Raw genomic sequence first — 23,619 nt, forward strand, 5'->3', positions numbered from 1 at the left:
TGTGGACACGATATCATGAATTATATAAACTCTCTGTTATCGCTACTTCATATTGATGCTTTGATGTGAGTTAACCTTTGAGCCGCATCCTTCCTGTTTTTCACATTTCATTTGTGGATGTTTGCTGTGTCTAAGTCTGAGTTTGTGTGTGCTTAAAAAAAAAAAGACCAACTGTCCTTTTGTTGATGAAACAGCCACAAGTGTATAGATCCATTCTATACAGCATGACCACTTTGAGATGAAGCTGTGTTTCAGGTGGCGAGATATTGGATTGCTGTGGTGCTGTGGAAATCCATACGTACTATGAACCCTGACCGATATCCTGCAGTGTGTAATGGGAAACACTGTGATTGGGAACAGCAATGGGAAAACAACTTGCTCTCTGGTTTTCAGTTGAGCTGTATATAGTCCATAATGTGGCTCTCTAGACCATGACAGTTCTCTAGACCATGACTTTGGCTTGTCCAGTCACAGTAAAACAGAACTTAACTATATTGTTGGTAAAAACAAGTCACTCTATGGGAACTATCACTGTACACTGAACTTTTTAAATGTAAATTCCACCCACAACCACTGTATGTTAAATGTTAGTGACATGAAGTGCCTCTTTCAGTTGAAAAGAAAAATGTTCACTTGCTGCATCATACATTGCAGCACAGTCATAAAAAAAGAGAAGCAGAGTAAGTCTCAGGGTCAACAGCAGCAATCAGCTTATCTCTAACTAACGCTGAGTAAAGGAGCTGTCTAATCACCAATCACCAGACGACACGGATTTCAGAGGCCTCAGATCACCAAGAAGCTGATTTCCAACACCCCTCGGTCAACTAATTAGCACTCCAAATTCAATTACATACAGTAAACATATTGCTACAAGACACATTGGATTGGATTAATCAGTGTGGACGTTGGAGAAATCTGAGATGGTTAATAAACAGATGTATTTTTTTTTTTTTACAAACTGAGTGAGTGGCTACAATTAAAATGATTGTGTAGAAATCAATGATTGGAACCAGTTCAGGGAACAGAACCGAAAATAACCAAATTATTTGAGGGGCAGACCCCGAACCGGAAACGAAAGTGATCCATTATTTTAAAAGCATGGGAACTGGTTAAAAAACATTATTTTAAAAGCATGGGAACTGGTTAAAAAACATTATTTTACGTCCCGGGCATACGTCCCCCAAAAATCGCAACAAAGTGCCTATGCAAAGCCCTCACTTCGTCACTCAGAATATTATTCCAGTGTCTGCCTGCCTGCTGGAAATCTTTGCCAGTGTGTGTGTGTAGGCTACCTGCCCATCCCCATCTGAAGCATAGGTTACTGTAGCCTACTGACGACATTACAAGCATGATTCAGAAATTAGCGAGAGCTGTTTCAATGCTAGTTAAGAATATTATAATTATTACATTTCACATTGGATTTATTAATTACACTGAACAAAAATACAAATGCAACATGCAACAATTTCAAACATTTGACTGAGTTACAGATCATATAAGGAAATCAGTCAATTGAAATAAATACATTAGGCCCAATGATGTCGCTCTTGCTGCTGGTGATTCTCTGATTCACTTCTACGCAGATGAGACCATTCTGTATACTTCTGGCCCTTCTTTGGACACTGTGTTAACAAACCTCCAGACGAGCTTCAATGCCATACAACACTTCTTCCGTGGCCTCCAACTGCTCTTAAATGCAAGTAAAACTAAATGCATGCTCTTCAACCGACCGCTGCCCGCACCCGCCCGCCCGTCTAGCGTCACTACACTGGACGGTTCTAACATAGAATATGTGGACAACTACAAATACCTAGGTCTCCGGTTAGACTGTAAACTCTCCTTCCGGACTCACAATAAGCATCTCCAATCCAAAATTTGATCTAGAATTTGCTTCCTATTCTGCAACAAAGTATCCTTCACTCATGCTCCCAAACATACCCTCGTAAAACTGACTAACCTACCAATCCTTGACTTTGGCAATATCATTCTGAAACATGAGGTGATGGCAGCGGATGAATGGCATGACAATGGGCCTCAGGATCTCGTCACGGTATCTCTGTACATTCCAATTGCCATCGATAAAATGCAATTGTGTTTGTTGTCCATAGATTATGCCTGCCAATACCATAATCCCACTGCCACCATGGGGCACTTCTGTTCACAAAGTTGACATCAGCAAATCACTCGCTCACACAAAGCCATACACGCTGTCTGCGTACAGTTGAAACTGGGATTCATCCATGAAGAGCACACTTCTCCAGCTTGCCAGTGGCCATTGAAGGTGAGCATTTGCCCACTAAAGATGGTTAAACACATTTTTTAGCTAGCTAGCTAACGTTTGCTCTGGTCCAATGTTAAACCAAATCGGGAAGTTCAAAGACATAAAAAGTTCCTCCATAGAAGTCGCTCTTACGTAGGTAGAATTCTTTGGGCCTAATTCAGACAATGCATGTCATTACAAGATGCCCAGTCGTTTCAAAGAAAGCTTCCTCCATCCTCTCTCACCCGCAAAATGTATGTTGCATCTGGCGCCCGGATTGTAATCATTAGGTTAAATGTAACTTAACTGTCACAAATCCCACCGAAGATGGTGCCTCTTCCTGTTTGGGCGGCACTCGGCGTCGCCGGCCTACTAGCTGCCACCGATCCCCTTTTTTGTTTCAGTTAGTTTTGTCTGATTAGTTTCACCTGTTTCTTGTTTGGGTTTTGTTTTGAGCTATTTAAACCCGGTAGGTCCGCCTGCTTCTGTGCAGGCTTGTTTTTCTGTTCATGGTGTGTGGATTATTGTGGATTCCTTGTTTCCGGACAGTTTCGTCATGTTTGTTGGACTTGGTATTTATGCGCCCTTGTGTTTGGCGTGACCGTTACTCTGTTCCTGGAATAAAGATCCACGTCTGAACTAACCCTGCTCTCTGCGCCTGACTCCTCCACCCACTACTCCTAGAAGCCTTTACATTAACGTAGAAGGTGTAAAAGAAACGCTTAAAACAAGATCCCCTACATACTGGTCTTGTGCAAGAAGAAAAAATGTAATGAGAGGTTCTCTTCTGCATTGTTCAACCAATCCAGTAAAAGTAGAGGAGGAGTTAAGATGGAGTGTCACCTTGTTAACATCCTAAAGTGGAAGTTGTGTCACAGGCTCTCTTTCCATTTCCCCCGAAAACCGGAACATCTGGTTGTTGGGGACTCGGCAAAGGTTAAATTTAACAGATCCTAAGCAGTTTGAATTGCACAGTGCACTTATTATGCATTGTCCACATTGTGATGTGGGGTATCGCCTCCTCTCTGTCTACCCTGTCAGGTGGGTTAGGCCATGACGGGACAAAGTAAAGCCCGGCAGTATTGACTCTGTCTCTGTTTGGCTGATTAATAATGAGAGACCACATCCCTCCATCTCTGCTCCGGGCTGGCCACTCTAAGATGAAAGGAAACCTCTCTGGTGGCTTTCTGTCAACCAGCCAAACCACCTGTGGCTTTGATTTTCACTTACTACGCACGTTCATGCTTGCTGAAGCTTTCTGGGTCACTATCAAACTGCATCTATGTGAGTCCATGGAGTATGTTTATGTGAGTCCTAGGCTTAGGAGACCATGAGTATGTAACACAAATACCTTCTGTATACTGCTGGTGCCCAGTATTTCATTACCTTTCTTCTTAGCCTGTTTTGTTCACATACAGTACTTAATTGCAGCCCAGAAGGTAGTCAATATACTTCACATCAGCCTGTGCATCCCAATCAGCATTGAATCAGATAATAATGACAGTAAATTATTGAGCTTGGTGGATATTCTAATCACTTTTCAATTACGGTCTCTCCTTCATTTACATTTTAGTAACTTAGCAGATGCTCTTATCCAGATTGTCTTACAGGAGCAATTAGGGTTAAGTGCCTTGCTCAAGGGCATATGGACAGATTTTTCACCAAGTCAGCTTGTGGATTCGAACAGGCAACCTTTTGGTTACTGGCCCAACGCTCTTAACCGCCAGAATACCTGCTGCCCTTCATCACACAACACACTGATTCAATTGTGTGGTTTGTTGCTGCCTCTGTTTTATTGTATTGTCAATGCTTCATTTAACCAACATACCATGTGACATAATATATCAATGTAATCAATAGGTGGCACCACAGGTCCCAAAGTGGTGTGGCGAGAAAACACATTCTGGGGCCCGTAGTTTTTCCTGATCTGGTATCTAACCAGGTAAATCGTCAGACCTTATACGGTATGACGTGATTAATCTGTTGTAAAAAGGTTTAATATGGGCTATGATGGGGCCAGAGTAGTAATCTTTCCCTTTGTAGTAGCCTTGCCCTGTGCAACTGTAGGCCTATTGAAACATTAACTCACAGTCTATGTCAGCTGTAGTGTTTATTGATCAATTCTAGTTAATCATTTTGGATTGAAAAAGTGTAGTTAGACGAGTCAGCCCAAGTTTGAATATAAACTAAATTCATAAACCATTCAAATTTTTTCACAAACAACTGGACTATAAATACAGCACGTTACCACTTCCTTTATCCTGGCCAGAGTGTCCAATCAAAACACATCTTTTGACCAATGGGTAAAATACTGTTTGGATAATCCTCTAAGAAAACCAATGGTCCAAACCTCATGTCTCATTCAAAAGTTATCAGCGTTTTTAGCCTTGTAGGATGGGCAGAATTAGGGTGACTAAATCAATAGATGCCAGTGAAAGAAAGTGGTCAGAAATCAGGAAAATTGCATCGCTTCAAGCTAGGTTGGATTCTATGCAAGAATTAAGGCTACTGGCTAGTAGGTGGCAGAACGGAGTGCTGGGATTTGGGTGTAGGGTTTGAGCATAGCCTGAATGTAGGGAGGGGCAGTTCCTCTTGCTGCTCTGTAGGCAAGTACCATGTACTTGTAATGGATGCAAGCTTTGACTGGAAACCAGTGGAGTGTGCGGAGGAGCAGGGTGACATGGGAGAACATGGAAAGGTTGAACACGTTCTGGATAAATCACATGGGTGTGATGGCACGAGCGAGATTCCCAGCCAACAGTGAGTTGCGGTAGTCCAGACGGGAGATGACAAGTGCCTGCGCCGCTTCCTTTGTGAGGTAGGGTAGTACTCTACAGATGTTGCAGAGCATGAACCTGCAGGAGCGAGTCACTGCTTTGATGTTTGCAGAGAACGACAAGGTGTTGTCCAGTGTCACGGCAAGGTTCTTTGCTCTCTAGGAGGGGGACAACATGGAATTGTCATTCGTAATGGAGAGAGGTCTTTGAGCGGGAAGGCCTTCCCCAGGAGGAAGAGCAGCTCGGTCTTGTCGAGGTTGAGGTGGTGGGCCAACATCTGAGTTGAGACTATGCAGCTGCTGTTGTTAGTAGCCTACAGTGATGTGCTATCACGCTTGCTAAATAAATACTGCTGGAAAGTGAAGAACGCACATTGTGCCCTAAGCCTGTGCGACATGTGATTTCTGTGAATCTGATTGGTCGAGACACAGAACAAGCATGTAGCAGCACTAATGTGATGGACAGATAAATTGTGCTTGAGTTGACAAATCATGAGCCAAATCAGTCAAAAAAACATGACTTAGCCCCTATTTTTAACATTTAGCATCTATATATTTTATTAAACTAAATCAAAAGTGGTATGGCGCTGCCAAACCTGATTGAAAAGTGCTCTGACTTAGAATATGTGGATAACTACAAATACCTAAGTGTCTGGTTAGACTGTAAACTCTCCTTCCAGACTCATCTCCAATCCAACATTTAAATCTAGAATCGGCTTCCTATTTCACAACAAAGCATCCTTCACTCATGCTGCCAAACATTCCCTCGTAAAACTCACCATCCTACCGATCCTCAACGATGTCATTTATAAAATAGCCTCCAACACTCTACTCAACAAATAGGATACAGTCTATCACAGTGCCATCCGTTTTGTCACCAAAGCCCCATATACTACCCAGCACTGCGACCTGTACGCTCTCGTTGGCTGGCCCTCGCTTCACTCTCATCGCCAAACCCACTGGCTCCAGGTCATCTACAAGTCTCTGCTAGGTAAAGCCCCGCCTTATCTCAGCTCACTGGTCACCATAGCAGCACCCACTCGTAGCACCAGCAGGTATATCTCACTGGTCACCCCCAAAGCCAATTCATCCTTTGGCCGCCTTTCCTTCCAGTTCTCTGCTGCCAATGACTGGAACGAACTGCAAAAATCACTGAAGCTGGAGACTCATATCTCCCTCACTAGCTTTAAGCACCAGCTGTCAGAGCAGCTCACATATTACTGCACCTGTATATAGCCCATCTGTAAACAACCCATCCAACTACCTCTTATTTATTTATATTGCTCCTTTGCACCCCAGTATCTCTACTTGCACATTCATCTTCTGCACATCTACCATTCCAGTGTTTAATTGCTATATTTTAATTACTTCGCCACCGTCGCCTATTTATTGCCTTAACTTCCTTATCTTACCTCATTTGCACTCACTGTACATACTTTTTGTTTTATTTTTTTCTACTGTATTATTGACTGTATGTTTGTTTATTCCATGTGTAACTCTGTGTTGTCGTATGTGTCGAACTGCAATGCTTTATCTTGGCAAGGCCGCAGTTGCAAATGAGAACTACTTCTCAACTAGCCTACCTGGTTAAATAAAGGTGTTCTCAACTAGCCTACCTGGTTAAATAAAGGTGTTCTCAACTAGCCTACCTGGTTAAATAAAGGTGTTCTCAACTAGCCTACCTGGTTAAATAAAGGTGAAATAAAACAATTAAATAAAAGTGCTGTGGCCAATGCTGCCTTGCCACACGTTTTCCGGCGGCCCTTGTGTAATCTGAGTACAATGACAAATCCAGAGTATGCTGGCTTCAATATCAGTGTTGGAAAAAGTATCCAACTGTCATACTTCAAATAAAATAAAATAGTATTTGTCACATGCGCGGAATACAACAGGTAGACCTTACAGTGAAATGATTACTTACAAGCCCTTAGCAACGATGCGGTTTTAAGAAAAAAAGAGATAAGAGATAAGAAAAACAGATAATAAAGAGCAGCAGTAAATAACAATATCGGGGCTTTATACAGGGTTAGCTGCTGATTAGCTGTTCAGGAGTCTTATGGCTTGGGGGTAGAAGCTGATTAGAAGCCTCTTGGACCTAGACATGGCACTCTGGTACCGCTTGCCGTGCGGTAGCAGAGAGAAAAGTGTATGACTAGGGTGGCTGGAGTCTTTGACAATTTTTAGGGCCTTCCTCTGACACCGCCTGGTGTAGAGGTCCTGGATGGCTGGAAGCTTGGCCCCGGTGATGTACTGGGCAGTACGCACTACCCTCTGTAGCGCCATGGCAGTGATGCAACCCGTCAGGATGCTCTCGATGGTGCAGCTGTAAAACCTTTTGAGGATCTGAGGACCCATGCCAAATCTTTTTAGTTTTCTGAGGGGGAATAGGCTTTGTCGTGCCCTCTTCACGACTGTCTTGGTGTGCTTGGACCATGTTAGTTTGTTGGTGATGTGGACGCCAAGGAACTTGAAGCTCTCAACCTGGTCCACTACAGCCCTGTCGATGAGAATGGGGGAGTGCTCGGTCCTCCTTTTACTGTGGTCCACAATCATCTCCTTAGTCTTATTCACGTTGAGGGGGAGGTTGTTGTCCTTGCACCACACGGTCAGGTCTCTGATCTCCTCCCAATAGGCTGTCTCATCGTTGTCGGTGATCAGGCCTACCACTGTTGTGTCATCAGCAAACTTAATGATGGTGTTGGTGTTGTGCCTGGCTGTGCAGTCATGAGTGAACAGCGAGTACAGGAGGGGACTGAGCTCGCACCCTGAGGGGCCCTGTGTTGAGGATCAGCATGACGGATGTATTGTTACCTACCCTTACCACCTGGGGACGGCTTGTCAAGAAGTCTAGGATCCAGTTGCTGAGGGAGGTGTTTAGTCCCAGGGTCCTTAGCTTAGTGATGAGCTTTGATAGCACTATGGTGTTGAATGCTGAGCTGTAGTCAATGAACAGCATTTTCACATAGGTGTTCCTTTTGTCCAGCTGGGAAAGGGCAGTGTAGAGTGCAATAGAGATTGCATCATCTTTGGATCTGTTGGTAAGGTATGTCAATTCGAGTAAAGATACCTGAATAGAAAATTACTCAAGTAAAAGTTTGATGCAGTAACATTCTAATTGAGTAAAAGTCTAAAATTATTTGGTTTAAAATATACTTAAGACTCAAAAGTAAAGGTATAAATCATTTCAAATTCCTTATATTAAGCAAAGCAAAAGGCACCATTTTCTTGTTCTCTTAATTTATGGAAAGCCAGGGGCAGGCATAATTTACAAACGAACCATGTGTATTTAGTGAGTGTTTAGTGAACCATGTGAGTGTGTGAATTTTACTATTTTCCTGTCCTGCTAAGCATTCAAAATGTAATGAATACTTTTGAGTGTCAAGGAAAATGTATAGAGTAAAAAGTATAATATTTTCTTAAGGAATGTAGTGAAGTAAAAGTAAAAGTAGTCAAAAATATAAATAGTAGGGGCCTCCCGGGTGGCGCAGTGGTTAAGGGCGCTGTACTGCAGCGCCAGCTGTGCCACCATTGACTCTGGGTTTGCGCCCAGGCTCTGTCGTAACCGGCTGCGACCGGGAAGTCCGTGGGGCGATGCACAATTGGCCTAGCGTCGTCCGGGTTAGCCGGTAGGGATATCCTTGTCTCAACGCGCACCAGCGACTCCTGTGGCGGGCTGGGCGCAGTGCGCGCTAACCAAGGATGCCAGGTGCACATTGTTTCCTCCGACCAATTGGTGCGGCTGGCTTTCGGGTTGGATGTGCGCTGTGTTAAGAAGCAGTGCGGCTTGGTTGGGTTGTGTATCGGAGGACGCATGACTTTCAACCTTCGTCTCTCCCGAGCCTGTAGTTGTAGCGATGAGACAAGATAGTAGCTACTAAACAATTGGATACCACGAAATTGGGGAGAAAAAGGGGTAAAAATTCAAAAAAATTAAAAATAAATTATATATATATATATATATATATATAGTAAAGTACAGGTTCCCAAAAAAACTACTTAAGTAGTACTTAAAATAATTTGTACTTAAGTACTTTACACCACTGTTCAATATAACATCCTACAAGGATCAGTGAAAATGGCCATGCTCTCAGTATCATTAACCTGCAGGGTGTAATGGTCTGGCGCATGGAGACTTGGAGTGCAGGGAGCTTTTTGAGTTGAGCGCTCACGAGGGAAAAAGTCAGCAGTACAGCACTAGGTGAGAGGAATGCTAATTGGACATGTCATGGTTTGGTGGGTATTCATAGATTGCTTTCTGTTGCCACGGCGAATAAGAAGCCAAGCAATAAGGGGGGTTCAGCAAGTTGGCTTGGCTGCTGCATGGTGTGTTTTTACCTCCTGGCAGAGGTGCTTGGAAAGATGCAGTACATAACCCTACCATATTGTCTGTCTATCTGCGAAAAGAAGTGGGTTTGGAGTTTGCTGCTTTAGTTGAACTGAGCTCAACCTACTGTACAATAAATTAGCTCCACCCTGGCTAATCTGGCAGCCTACACATGGAACTCCCTTTCTGGAGGCTCCCCATGGTTCAACCTAGAGGCTACAACCTATAAATTGCTGAGCCGGCTGAACTCTCCTCATATGAAGTTCTCCTCCACAGAGCTGAGCAGGGGAAGCTGGAGGGCTCTGCAGGGGCACTCCTCCGCTTCCTCCGCCACTGGTCTCTCTCTAGGACATACAGTATGATGGACAGCAGCTTGGAGCCGGCAGACGAGCGAGCCACAGTGGCACAGAGAGCGGTAGGCATGTCGGTAGTGATTACATTCAACCCCAGCGGGGGTCAGAGGTCAGGCTGAGCGTGTGCGGCTTGCTCCCTGCTCAGAGCTGACTGTATTCCCAACGCTGTTATACGCTCACGCCCACTGGTGCCCCGGGCAGTCATGCTCACTTCTACTTCTCGGTTCTCTCTTGTTTGTTCACTTTCTAGCTATCTTTCAATACTGATTCATTTCCCTTCCTCAATACTTTTCCAATCGCATTGGACAAATTGTTTTTAGTTTTTCCAGAAAGCTGAAACTAAATGTGGCCACGGTACCCATTTCAGGACAATGACACCTGTAAACTGACAGAGGGTGTAGGGTCAGCAGGACGAGCATCATCAACACATGAATCGGAGTGATAATAATGACAAAAATACACACATGAATGCATGTACACACATGAATACATATACACACAGGTAATTTGTGCACATGGGGGGGTCGGGGCGTAAAGAAACAATGATCCTCTATGGCAAATGTAAATGAATTAATTTCTGTTTTCTATTAAGATATGAATTCATCAACATGGATAATTCATTCAGAAGCACTGACCTGTTTCACTTCCAATATTTTAATTATTCATGCGCTTTACATTACAAATCAGTATCCACTTATTTTCAGATTATGCTGCCAAACGCCCATCAATAAGGGGCAGATTTGAGGCCAGGGAGACAGAGATGAATGGCCTAGAACTCTTTGCCAGCAAACAAAAAGAAACTATTAATCATTCCTTCCAATGTCCCAGGCATGGCTGTACTGCTGCAATGTGAGAACACTTCTCAACCTTCATAACCTCACTTTGAAAAAGATTCATACAACTTTCAATTCCATAAAAAGAGAGAGAAGACATTTTGATCTCTAGCAGGTTCAACATTTCTCAAGCTTTACTACCACATGTTTAATTTATTCATGTTAGGCTATTTGATGCTATATGTTATTCTGTCAACTGTCAGATAAACCATTCTGGATTTGTTTGAGGTCAGCTGGGTTAATGCAAATGGAAAAATTTAATTATTTTATATGTACAGTATGATGTGTATGATGGATGATGATCGTCATAGTACAGCCAACAATATTATCTAATTGTCCTCCTAATTCATGACTGGATTCTATTCTTTGGGCCAAATGGCCATTACTATTATATCTAAAAGGTGTTGTTTGATCTGTGGATGGAATGCTCAAATGGCCATTACTATTATATCTAAAAGGAGTTGTTTGATCTGTGGATGGAATGCTCAAATGGCCATTACTATTATATCTAAAAGGAGTTGTTTGATCTGTGGATGGGAATGCTCAAATGGCCATTACTATTATATCTAAAAGGTGTTGTTTGATCTGTGGATGGGAATGCTCAAATGGCCATTACTATTATATCTAAAAGGAGTTGTTTGATCTGTGGATGGGAATGCTCAAATGGCCATTACTATTATATCTAAAAGGAGTTGTTTGATCTGTGGATGGGAATGCTCCAATGGCCATTACTATTATATCTAAAAGGTGTTGTTTGATCTGTGGATGGGAATGCTCCAATGGAACAGCTCTTTTATGACTGTCTTTTCCTTTCATTTGAATTCTGAATGGTCACAACAAGATGAACTCTCCTGAAAAGTACCCGACCACTCTGCCTCTAACGCTTCATAAGGAGATACAGCTAAAATGGTATAATGCCATACCTGAAAAACTCTTAAGCAGATACAGGACGTGTGAAATAATACTGCAGAGATAAAAGCACTCAAAAGCTACAGGCTAATTTCCAATGAGTTCCCCTGCTTTGTTTGGTTCAGCTGCTTGAACATAGCATTTTATTTGAGGACTGACATCTGCATATCCACATAAAGGGTTAAGTGCCATTCAATCTCCATTAGTGTTTGCATTGCACAGAGATAGAATCCTTTAACAGCAAACAACCGATTCCGCTTTCAAGCCAGTAAATGAAAGTGCAACACTACTGTAGGCTTAACACACAAAAGCATGGCACCTATGTTAAGTGATTGGCCTCATTGCAATAGGGTAAATATAACTCAAATGCAACATGATAATGAATTTAACTAAATGTAGCTTTTCCAATGCCCATAAACATATGGATCCTGAAGGTTTGTGGGCCAAAACATCGGGAAGTTTCCATACCCAACCAATTTGTGACGCCATGTGATGTCATAAAAGGTTCCTGATTGCAGGAGCCAATCAAAAATAATATTGAATGAAATAAGATCAAGCATGCATGTGGAACAGTGAAAAAAATGCTCAGGTGAGATGGAGATGACTCACCGTCTTCGCGGGACTTCTGTATGAAGGCGTCCACACCACTCTCTCCATAGTTGCCCTCCGATGCTACTGTGGAGACATAATTCCAGCCCATGGCTTTGACTATGTCCACCATTGCCTGTGCCTGGTAGGTGTCCGGAGGCACGACGCGGGAGAAGAAGTCATAGCGCGTGTTATCGCTCAGCTCCGGAGCCGTGGAGGCATAACTCACCTGGGGGATCTGAGGAGAGAACAAGAGGACATGGTGTGAGCACATACTGTAGGTCCACTTTATAGTATCAATATATGCTGGAAGGAATGATGGAAGTTAGTACATCTCAAGTGTCTCTTATTGAAGACAAGTTGTAGGTCATTTCTAATTTACAGAGGTAATCACTGTAAAAGGCTTTGTGAGTATGCAGTCAGCTCTTGGTGCTTTCATATTGGTCCAGAGGACTCCTGACTTGTAGAATGTAGAGGCTTGATTGGCTGTGTTAAAAGCTGACACCCTATCTGAGAGAAGTGTTATTAAACTAGTAAAAGTAGTTTGTAAAGGGTAATTTCATATCAAGTACATTTTGTTCCTAAGGGGAAAGGTCTTTGGTGGGCTGATGGTAACATAATTGAGCAAAGTATATCAAACATTTGTGAACTATCAGGATTGTTTCATTAACAAACCCTCTCATCTCTTGGATGCTGATCAATACTATCAAATGGTAAATGAAAAGCCAACCAGTTAACACAGATGCTATGCTTTTGTGTGTTAAGCATCGTGTTGCACTTTCATTTACCTAAGAGTTACTGGCTTGAAAGTGGAATCGGTTGTTTGCTGTTAAAGGATTCTATCTCTGTGCAATGCAAACACTAATGGAGATTGAATGGCACTTAACCCTTTATGTGGATATGCAGATGTCATGGTGAGAGATGTCATGTTCAAGCCTACACCATGCTACACCATGGCCAAATTATGCAACATAGAGATACATTTTGGGTTCCACATGCATGCTTGGTCTATTTAATGAAATATTATGTTTTGGGTTTATACACTTTATATGGGAATAGTTTCAAATAGCATTTTCAATGACGAGGTATGATTTTCTGTTCATTCAGGTGACTTGTGAGTAAATGAGACATCAGGACGGAGGTGAGAACCTGGATTTTACTCCACAGGGTAAACCTCAGAATAATGGTTACTGGAGTAATCACCTGTGGTATTACACTTCTGTACACTGAAATATTGACACCTAAGGAGAGTTTAATGGAAATATTGACACCGAAGGAGAGTTGAATGAAAATATTGACACCTAAGGAGAGTTGAATGCTACTATTTCAAAAATGAACAAAACTGTCTCTGTCTGCTCACTCCCACATCTATGTACACACGCTATGATGTCATATACTGTAGTCCTCTGCAAAAATAAGCACAGCATTTCTCAAGAGTGTCAAGACAACGCTGAGATTAAACCTCAAAGTTGAGATGTTGTAGACAAAGTGTTATTCCACTTCAAGCTGCCCTCAAGCCAATCAAGTAGCACCAAAACTATAATAAGCTCATTTAAATTAGATTCTCACAGACTAGAAGTGATTCATTTGGGGGTGAAAAGTGTTAACAGACAAGGGCCTTTGTTCCAGGGCCTGTGATAACACATTTTAAAGTAACTTGACAAGGCAGTATTGTGTTTTCCCGGCATTCACAAGAGCAACATTGTTTTTAGTTTTTTTTGGTGGAGAGAACAAGAATATGGTAATAACATAAACTGTATAGTTTTGGTGATGTATATTTGTCTACAAGAATACAATTCAGAGTAAAATGTGCATCCTTGATAACATATTTTACAAACATATTCCCTTTATGTCTCCTTGAAATGATGTTCACTGTGGAGCACGTAGTCTCTCTAGATGAGTTGCCTTCCACAATGTACCAATGCTCCAGCTTATACGTCTGTAGAAGTTCTGCCGTCAGTTGGGACAGAGGATGAGTCAGAAATGGGAGGTGCATCAGAGGTGCAGTATTCACTTGTTGCTCTAGCTTAACATGACCAAAATTCCCACCTGCATGTTATGCCCTGTCTACCCAATCTCATGATTTGTCTGTCTGATTATTATTACATTTTTTATCAAAATGTCCCAGGGAATCGAAAAGGGGGTAGCTGCAGCCCAATATGGTGACCGGAGTATGGGCAAGTGGGTGAAAGTAATGGGCATGTGGAAAGGAGTGGGTGTGTCAAGGGCATGTGGAAAGGTGTGGGTGTGTAGAAAATAAAATAGTGGGCATGTGGAAAAGAGAGGGTGCGTCAAAAAGGAAATAGTGGGTGTGTGGAAAGGAGTGGGGGTGTCAAAAAGAAATAGTGGGCGAGTGGAAAGGAGTGGGTATGTCAAGGAAAGTAGCAGGCTTGTGGAAAGGAGTGTGTGTGCCAACCAAATTAGTGGGAGTGTGGAAAGGAGTATGTGTGTCAAGGAAATTAGTGGGCTTGTGGAGGAAAGTAGTGAGCGTGTTGAAAGTAGTGGGTGTGTGGAAAGGAGTGGGTGTGTCAAGGAAATTAGTGGGCTTGTGGAAATGAGTGGGTGTGTCAAAAGCAAATTAGTGGGCGTGTGGAAAGGAGTGGGTGCGTTGAAAGCGCTCTGCTATAGGTCAGACAGTTTGGAGTTTTGAAGCCAGAGGATGACTCTGAGTCGTACGTCACTTTTCGTCTTACAGAGATAATTGTACATTTTCAGTAATAAAACTGACAAGTGTATTATTTTAAATTAAAAGTACTAATGATGGGTGTACTATTGCTTCACCCTGATATTGGCTACTAGGTAGACTTCCCATGCCGTTGCCGGGACAGAAGTGCTTGTCAAACGGGAGCTAAGGGCACTGTGTCCAAAACATACTGTAGTTGATTAGTTTTCATGCAAACATTTTCAAGCATATCCTATCACGAAGTCCCACAGTTATACAAAATATCACAAGCGAGTAGAAATGTTAACTTTGTTTGTTAGAGTTTAGTTACATTGTCTCACCAAACTGTAGCCTACTCACCACAGTGGATTGTTTGTGGACTGATTTGGAGAGTGAGAGCTGGTGAAGCCACATGGTTACGTGGTCAGTTTTCCTAATACATTTATTCTATGTTAACTCTATGTTATAATATGTCCTGATATTGGGAAATGTGTTGGCCATTGATATGATGACATTTGATAAGTATTAATTGTGATGGGAATTCTAAATGTTACATTGATTAAATACCTGTTTAGGTGGCCTTCTAACCTTTTCAGGTTTCTCATTTTGGGAGAGTTTAGGAAGGAGTGACATGTTTCCTCTGGGCTCTCAACTGAGGGATTATTGATGATCTGTCTAAGTTATAGTTGCTCCGTCTAGTTTGAAGGTGCATTGCCTTAGAAGCCAGTCGAAGCTTCTGTATATTTCCCATTTAGATCATTGTTTTGAAAGTATATGTCAGTGTTCCTCAACATCTTGTACATATTTTGGATCCATTTTCACTTTCTGCACCTGTAAATAAATACCACCATTTTGCAATCGAATCCTGCGTACCTCTTGATGCTTCTCACCCCACTGACAAGACCCTGGGTCCACTATTGATCTCGTCAACCAGTCCTATAATTCCTTTTTTTCAATGTATGTATTAAATAATAAGTCAAAAGGTTTCCATATTATTTGTGTTTGTGCCTGTGCCAAAAATCTACTGTCCTAATAGATCTGGATTCACTCTGCTGAATGAACTGTTGTAGTGCCAGTGCGGAAGTCTTAAAGCCTGCCTCAAGTGCTGAACACTTTTCCCACTTGATAAGTAATCTCTATTCCTGCTTGCTCAAGTAATTTCAGATTTATGATGGTCAGTGATCTTTCCGGAGCTTCTTCCCTGCACATTTTGGGATTTAACTGAGCAGATTTTATGACACTCAATAATGAGTTTCATGTTACAACATAAAATACAAAGACACCTCTTCTTATGCTGATGCACTTTGATTGGCCCCAGGTCCCTGTAGGTTATAAATTACACTACTAGACAGTGAAAAGCTCTAGTGGGCAGTAATATTTGATATGTGTATATACAGTATATTATATAGTATATACATCACATGCTACTCATAATAAGACAAAGCAATTAGCCTATTATAAAGTTGATCTGACTCCATAAGATAAATAGCAATATTATTTTTAAACATTTTTAATTTAACCTTTATTTATCTAGGCAAGTCAGTTAAAACAATTTACTACTCAATAGTGATGGGGGGGGGGGGGGGGGGGGTCTATACAATTACATATTGCAATAGTATTTGGGAACCAAAAAAGTGTTAAACAAATCAAAATATGTTTGGATGTGATCCTGGTTATTTGAAGGAAGATCATGACTGCTGTATGACCCTGATACAGACATCTTAGATATGACTGACAGTTTAGTGAAATTGGCCTGATCTCTCTCCAAATGTTTTCTGTCACTAGGCTACAGCTACAGCCTCCAGGGTTATTGGCATATGCTGTCACCTTGAAGAATCACCAAGAAGAGACCGATGGATCTGGAGAGACAGATGTTGACTTAAGTAAGTTTTCAGAATGTTTTAACCTCTAAAAGTCTAAGCCTTTGAGGGGGTGACTATGGAATTGTTTTAAGAAGGTCATACCGTGGATAATTTAGCTATTTGATTTAGAATTGTCAGACTCCTGTTGGAATCCCACCAAAATAAAACAATTATTTGAACACATATTGAATTTAGCCTTTACTATATAGACTATATAAATGCATTGAATAACACATTCATAAATGGCAAAAGATACAGTAAAAAAAATAAGGAATACGGTTTTGAAGTGTTTTTCCTTTATCTAGGAGATATAAGAAAGCTCAGGAAATATTTGTGTTTCTTTGGACACACACTACATGGACAAAAGTATTTGGACACCTGCTCTTCTAACATCTCATTACAAAATCATGGGCATTAATATGGAGTTGGTCCCCCCTTTGCTGCTATAACAGCCTCCACTCTTCTGGGAAGGCAATCCACTAAATGTTGGAACATCACTGCGTGGACTTGCTTCCATTCAGCCATTAGAGCATTAGACACTGATGTTGGGCGATTAGGCTTGACTCGCAGTCTGTGTTCCAATTCATCATAAAGGTGTTCGATGTGGTTGAGGTCAGGGCTCTTTGCAGGCCAGTCAAGTTGGAAAGGTAACATCTTATGACACCGTCACATTAAAAATCACTGCGCTCTTCAGTAAGGCCATTATACTGCCAGTGTTTGTCTATGGAGATTGCATGGCTGTGTGCTCAATTTTATACACCTGTCAGAAACAGGTGTTGCTGAAATAGACTAATCCACTAATTTGAAGAGGTGTCCACATACTTTTGGCAATGTAGTGTATTTAACAGCTTTTTATTGGCACAAAAACTACCTCCATACATTTTTGAAAAGGTACCGGGTTACCTTCAGATGAGTCCCCTAACACTGGTGTGTGAGAATCTCATCTTTCCATAGAATTTGTAGCCAACACGGTTCAGACCAGAGCCTAAAATGTACTTTTTGTTCCATCAGCCACTGTAGCAGGTAGGTGAAAAGATCTACCAGCCACTCAGATTTAAACTAACATTGAAAAACAACGGAGCTTCTGAACAAAACATTGTAAATAGACAAGAAACACAAGGAAAGTATCACTTTGCTGACTTAAGTAAATTAGACCCACTTCTATGGCTGTGCCAGCGCCTCCAAAAATCTATCTACCAGCGCTTCACTCACAGTGAGCAAAGCTGTTGCTGAACGAGGTGGGATGTAGGATTCAGATTTATTTGTGTGATTAGCAGCTATGAAACAAAATAGCTCCTTCAGCATTTTTCTGCTAGAAATCGCAATTCATATCCTAAAACTTAACTTTTGACTGTATTTTTATTCACAAATGTGAACGTAATGCTCGCACTGTAGAGACCTGCATATTGACCATCCGCCACTGTGGCTGGTGAAGTAGGCATTCTTACCCTCCAATACCAAAATCTGGTTCAGACAGAAGTAGGCACATTGGCGGTGCCAACTTCAGACGAGACCTGTGGGGCTTGTGGAGGTCAGAGCAAAACAGAGGACACCATCGTGTGAGTCTCATCTATCCATAGTGGCCATATTAGATTGTAGGCCAAAGACGCGACAGAAGTTTTAGTGAGAATACCTATTTTTGGGAATGTCTCTTAGTCTGACAAACACCGCTGTAACTTGGCCACCTTCCACCGCAGACGCAGAAGGCCGACATAGGCGGATGCAGATATTTCTACCTTAAACTGACGGGGATTGTTTTATGTTACTTAGATTGATGCATGTGTGTGACAATAGACTCCTAAGGATGTTTTAAGGCAGAATGGTTTGTATATTAATTTTGTGGTTATTAGGAATGCAAGTTTACACAGTAGCAAAATCTACTGATAGATGTATAAATCTGGTCATATTCTAAAATGTAAACAGAAGTCCCATCTTTGTATACTGAAGCTACAGTACCACTATGAGTCTGTTCACACTGAGCTGTAATAGCCATTGTTCAGAGTTCATTTTCCTGCATATAGCCTATACTGAATAATTTATATGAAACAGGGTGAGGGGTGGTTACCTTGGGAGAGTGATATGTGTGAGCTATGACGCATGTTGGTGAGTTCAGCTCTGCGTAATATGTTCCCGGAATGAACTAATGCATTTTGCAAGTCTGTAGATCAGAGGCTCCTCGGGGGCTAAAACTCTGCAGCACAGGAGAAGTTAACCTGGACGAAACCTTACTCATACTGTACCTGCAACTACAGTACAGTATTCCACCAGCATGCGTCATTCTACTGCGGTCTGAAAGCAGTCTGCTGCAGAGCTATCCTCCTCCCCTCTCCCTGCCTCACACTGTGGTTGGCTTTGATCTGTTCAGTTGCAGCTCCCATTGATCCTGACACTAGTATGTTCACCCCCGCAGCCACTATTGGAGTACAAACCAGCTGTGCCCAGTGCCTGGAGCCCCTTACACCCACGTCAGTCCTCCTATCTCCCCCTCCTCCACCACCTCCTCCTCCACCCGCGCTGATGTATCTGTTAAATTATGCAAATTAACAACATGCAGCACCTCGCATTTCAAGTGCCACATGCAAAGTAAGGCACTATTTAAGTATGGTAATGTCTCTTTACATAAAAAAATGTTAAATAAGGGGCATAATCTTACTCCTTAGAATGTTAGAGCAAAGATGTGTCACAACTCTACTTATGCGAGGAGAATACCATTAGCTCATCCATGTAGGTGGATTTCTTACAATGCACAGTGCATTGTGCTTGATGTGTAATGACTGATTATACAACACGAGATGAGTCAGTTGGGAATGGTCCATAGTCCTGTCACCTCAACTCCTTGGTCTATCCTGACAACAGGCCAAGTCTTCCTCGCTGCCTGAACAGGCTACTGTGTGTCTCTCTGGCCACTCTGTGTGTCTCATAATTGGAAAGCTCATGGGGACACTGAGGCTTCAGTCGTGTCTGTGGTCTCTGGCTCATGTCCAGAGGGCTCCACAGGAACCGACAGAGGTCATCAGACTTAAACAGCTGGCTCTGACTGAGGGGGCACAGAAGGACAGGGTGGTGAAACTATCCTGCTGGACACAGATTCATGGAATCTGTCCTCACGCCAAACTTTGCTCCACTTTTGTCTACTTTGAGGTTAAGTGAAACTGCTTCCTGTCTCCTTTTGTAAGGAAAAATTATGTGTGCTGGCCTCATATTTTTGTTCTGGCTTTGAAGTAATGGGGAGGGTCTATGTTCTGCTCTGCCTCCTACCTGAACATCATTAAAGGGGCTGCTAAACTGTATTTGGAAGCTGCTAACAATGTCTTATTCTAGAGCACTTGAATATTCACTATTTCCCTTGCATTTAACTCATCAAAGTATTTCACCTACATCCAACAGAGCTTCTCTAAAGTTACAAAGGATGTGATTGCATTGTACTGCACTTGTATTTCACTAGGTTTGGGATTCTTGTTCTTGTCCTCATGTATTTTTTTTTACCTGTGGTTTTATGTTCCTTTGAAAGAAAAGAAAGAAATATATAACATACAGCAGTATATCAAAAACGACAATGGACTGTTCCTGTCACACATGGAGTGTTTGGTGTCCCACCCACGAGGCTCACTCAGGTTTTCATCCCAGGGGAGCTTGTCTAAAACACAGATAACAAATCAAACAGGATCCCTGCTGACATCCCGCTTCACTGTACTCTACCTGCAAGACTCGCTTCCATTGTTCCTCCATAAAATAACAGTTCTTAGCTCTTCAATTGTGGAGAAAATGGCTGAAAACTTTGACTAAAGGTGTATGGGATTATCCAAATCAAGTATTACCGAGACTATGAAACATAGAATTAAAGTTTTGGGATGCTTCTTAAATCTGGTAATAGCAAATGGACTCCCTAATAAGTTGGAGGTGGACAATGACAATAAGCTAAATGCTTTTATTAGCTAAATATGAAAATACATGTATGTTTTTGTTGATTTTTTTCAAGCAATGTATGGTGGTTCTGCCATGACAACCCTTATAAATATATATGCCAGATAAAGTGGCTGTAGATATTTAGGGACTCTGTGTAATGTTTCATTTTTCACCTGAGGGATTTTTACTCCTGTAACAATTACTGAATTTCAGCATCCTGTCAAGAAGCAGGACAGGCTGAGCTTATCATGTTTTTTGTTTGTTAGATTTCTCTTTCTCTCTCCCTCTCTGGAGTACAGTGAAAGTATTGAAGCGTGATGTTCTCAGTAATAGAACACATACTGTATACTTCCACGTTTTGACTCAAGGAATTCAACTCCCCCAGCCAAGCTCCTCTCTGACCCATGAGAGAAAATGAGTATAGACAAACTAGAGAAACCTTTGTTCGGATAGAATATTGTATAACATATACATATTGCCCAGAGAATGCCTTGTCCATCTAAAAGCAAAGGCACTGCCTGGTGTACCAATGTGGCTTGGAATTTCTATCAAGATCAAGGACAGATACCTGAAACCTATATTTTGGTTTTCATTTGGGGGATACAGCATCCCCATCCACTTTCTCTAGTACTAAACCAGCAACGTTTTTTGCCCTCAAGAGCCAGGTGTTCCCTGACCCTAGGTTGAAGATAGCCATGTGTTCCCTGACCCTAGGTTGAAGAAAGCCATGTGTTCCCTGACCCTAGGTTGAAGAAAGCCATGTGTTCCCTGACCCTAGGTTGAAGAAAGCCATGTGTTCCCTGACCCTAGGTTGAAGAAAGCCATGTGTTCCCTGACCCTAGGTTGAAGAAAGCCATGTGTTCCCTGACCCTAGGTTGAAGAAAGCCATGTGTTCCCTGACCCTAGGTTGAAGAAAGCCATGTGTTCCCTGACCCTAGGTTGAAGAAAGCCATGTGTTCCCTGACCCTAGGTTGAAGAAAGCCATGTGTTCCCTGACCCTAGGTTGAAGAAAGCCATGTGTTCCCTGACCCTAGGTTGAAGAAAGCCATGTGTTCCCTGACCCTAGGTTGAAGAAAGCCATGTGTTCCCTGACCCTAGGTTGAAGAAAGCCATGTGTTCCCTGATCCTAGGTTGAAGATAGCCAGGTTAGGACAAGCTAATAATTCCATGAGGAAGCGTTTTAAAATAAACAAAATTATTGTTACTAAGTAGCATTGCTGGTGCCATTGTTTAGAATTCTTCCTCATTGCTGCAAAGCGTTATGGGATATTAGAATCCTCGTCTTAACCTTTGTTATCTTCAACCTAGCCCTAACCTAAACCTGATCTCGACACTGAAAACGGACCTTTCCCACAGACTTGTTATGAACGTGACCAGAATTTAGAAATGAACCCCCTTACCCCACCGCTCCCCTAAAACCCTTCGTCATCCCTCCCCATCCATTGTGGGAGAAATTACAGTGATGGAGTCTCAAGCAGATGGTTTTATGCAGTTTTAATGTTCAATTTGCTTGCTTTAAATAACTGTGGCTTTTAAAAAACTGCAATGAGTTCATTTGGCACAACATCAATGCTGAAGTAATAATGCTCATTTGAAACCTACAGAAATATTATACCGTACATCTGCACTGTGTGGCTGGCAAAGAAAAATCAAAAGCATTCGGGCTGGCACTGAAACTCTAATTTGCTTGGTGAATATTTCGAACAGTCAAGTCTGTTTGTCTGACAGGCAGTGAAATAAATAGAGCAGGTTTATAACTTGGAGTGATTCATGTCTATTGGACATTGATGTCTGAGACTGGTGAAGTTAGCTACCAGTCTGCCAGTGTGGCTGTCTATCCAAGGAATTGTGTTTTACTGCTGTCGCTATATATCCTTAATATGAGATGTGGTAAAACGACCATCTGAGTCTGATACCCAGGAAAGGCTATGTCTGTGGCTCTCTTTGTCGTGGTATAGAGGCACATAGGGATTCTGTCAGACGCCCCCACACACCCTATAGCACAACAACACAACAGTTCCACCTCATCCCTCAGGCTGTCAAGCACCCAGTAGGGGGCTGCAGTCGCCAATGTAATGGGCTAGATTCTTATTTGGCGGTAGGGGGCTTCACACCTGTCTGTCAGGTTCAGTTATTGGCAAACCCTGTCACGGCAAGTCATTCTGCTCTCAGCCAGTTCTCAGAGGGGCCCTGCTGAGCTGAACACCACACGCTGCAGCCTCCTCAGTCCCCGGGCTCAGGCTATACATCAGGGTTCCCCAATTGGCGCCCGCACTGATTTTCTTTCTTTTTTGTGTGGGGGAGGGGGGCATTAAACACTGTAAAAACACCCTGGCAAATCAGCTCCAAGTGATTTTAATTTTGTAAATCTTTTCCAAAGTATTTCCACCCATAATAAAGAGATATATGTGATTGTATATACGAAAGTAAGCAAGATTTGAAATTATTATGCTTTATTCAAACATGAAGTTTGGGCTTCTTGTGGTCAATTTGCAGTCTACAAAATATTTGTAATTATGTTCCAGTCGCCTGAGCATCCGCTCAAGAAAATATCAATATCAGAAAATACCGTGGCTGAATCTAGTTGATGATCCCTGCTACAACATTCCCAAAGATTGGAAAGCAGCTGCGATCATCCCCCTCTTCAAAGGGGGGGACACTCTTGACCCAAACTGCTACAGACCTATATCTATCCTGCCCTGCCTTTCTAAGGTCTTCAAAAGCCAAGTCAACAAACAGATTACCGACCATTTTGAATCCCACCGCACCTTCTCCGCTATGCAATCTGGTTTCAGAGCTGGTCATGGGTGCACCTCAGCCACACTCAAGGTCCTAAACGATATTTTAACCGCCATTGATAAGAAACAATACTGTGCAGCCATATTCATTGACCTGGTCAAGGCTTTCGACTCTGTCAATCACCACATCCTCATCGGCAGACTCGATAGCCTTGGTTTCTCAAATGATTGCCTCGCCTGGTTCACCAACTACTTCTCTGATAGAGTTCAGTGTGTCAAATCGGAGGACCTGTTGTACGGGCCTCTGGCAGTCTCTATGGGGGTGCCACAGGGTTCAATTCTTGGGCCGACTCTCTTCTCTGTATAAATAAATGATGTCGCTCTTGCTGCCGGTGATTCTCTGATCCA

General features: G+C 42.3%; 1 protein-coding gene across 2 annotated transcripts in view; it reads right to left on the bottom strand.

Moving 5' to 3' along the window:
* LOC109869709 (metabotropic glutamate receptor 4) overlaps nucleotides 1–23,619 on the bottom strand; it is a 253,129-nt gene that overhangs the window by 137,459 nt on the left and 92,051 nt on the right. For both annotated transcript variants that reach the window (XM_031804324.1, XM_031804325.1), the window contains exon 2: nucleotides 12,065–12,281. In XM_031804324.1, coding sequence (XP_031660184.1) covers nucleotides 12,065–12,281 — 217 coding nt within the window. The remainder of the gene's footprint in view (nucleotides 1–12,064; nucleotides 12,282–23,619) is intronic.

The sequence above is a fragment of the Oncorhynchus kisutch genome, linkage group LG24 (assembly GCF_002021735.2).
Source record: "Oncorhynchus kisutch isolate 150728-3 linkage group LG24, Okis_V2, whole genome shotgun sequence".
NCBI classification, from domain to species: Eukaryota; Metazoa; Chordata; class Actinopteri; order Salmoniformes; family Salmonidae; genus Oncorhynchus; species Oncorhynchus kisutch.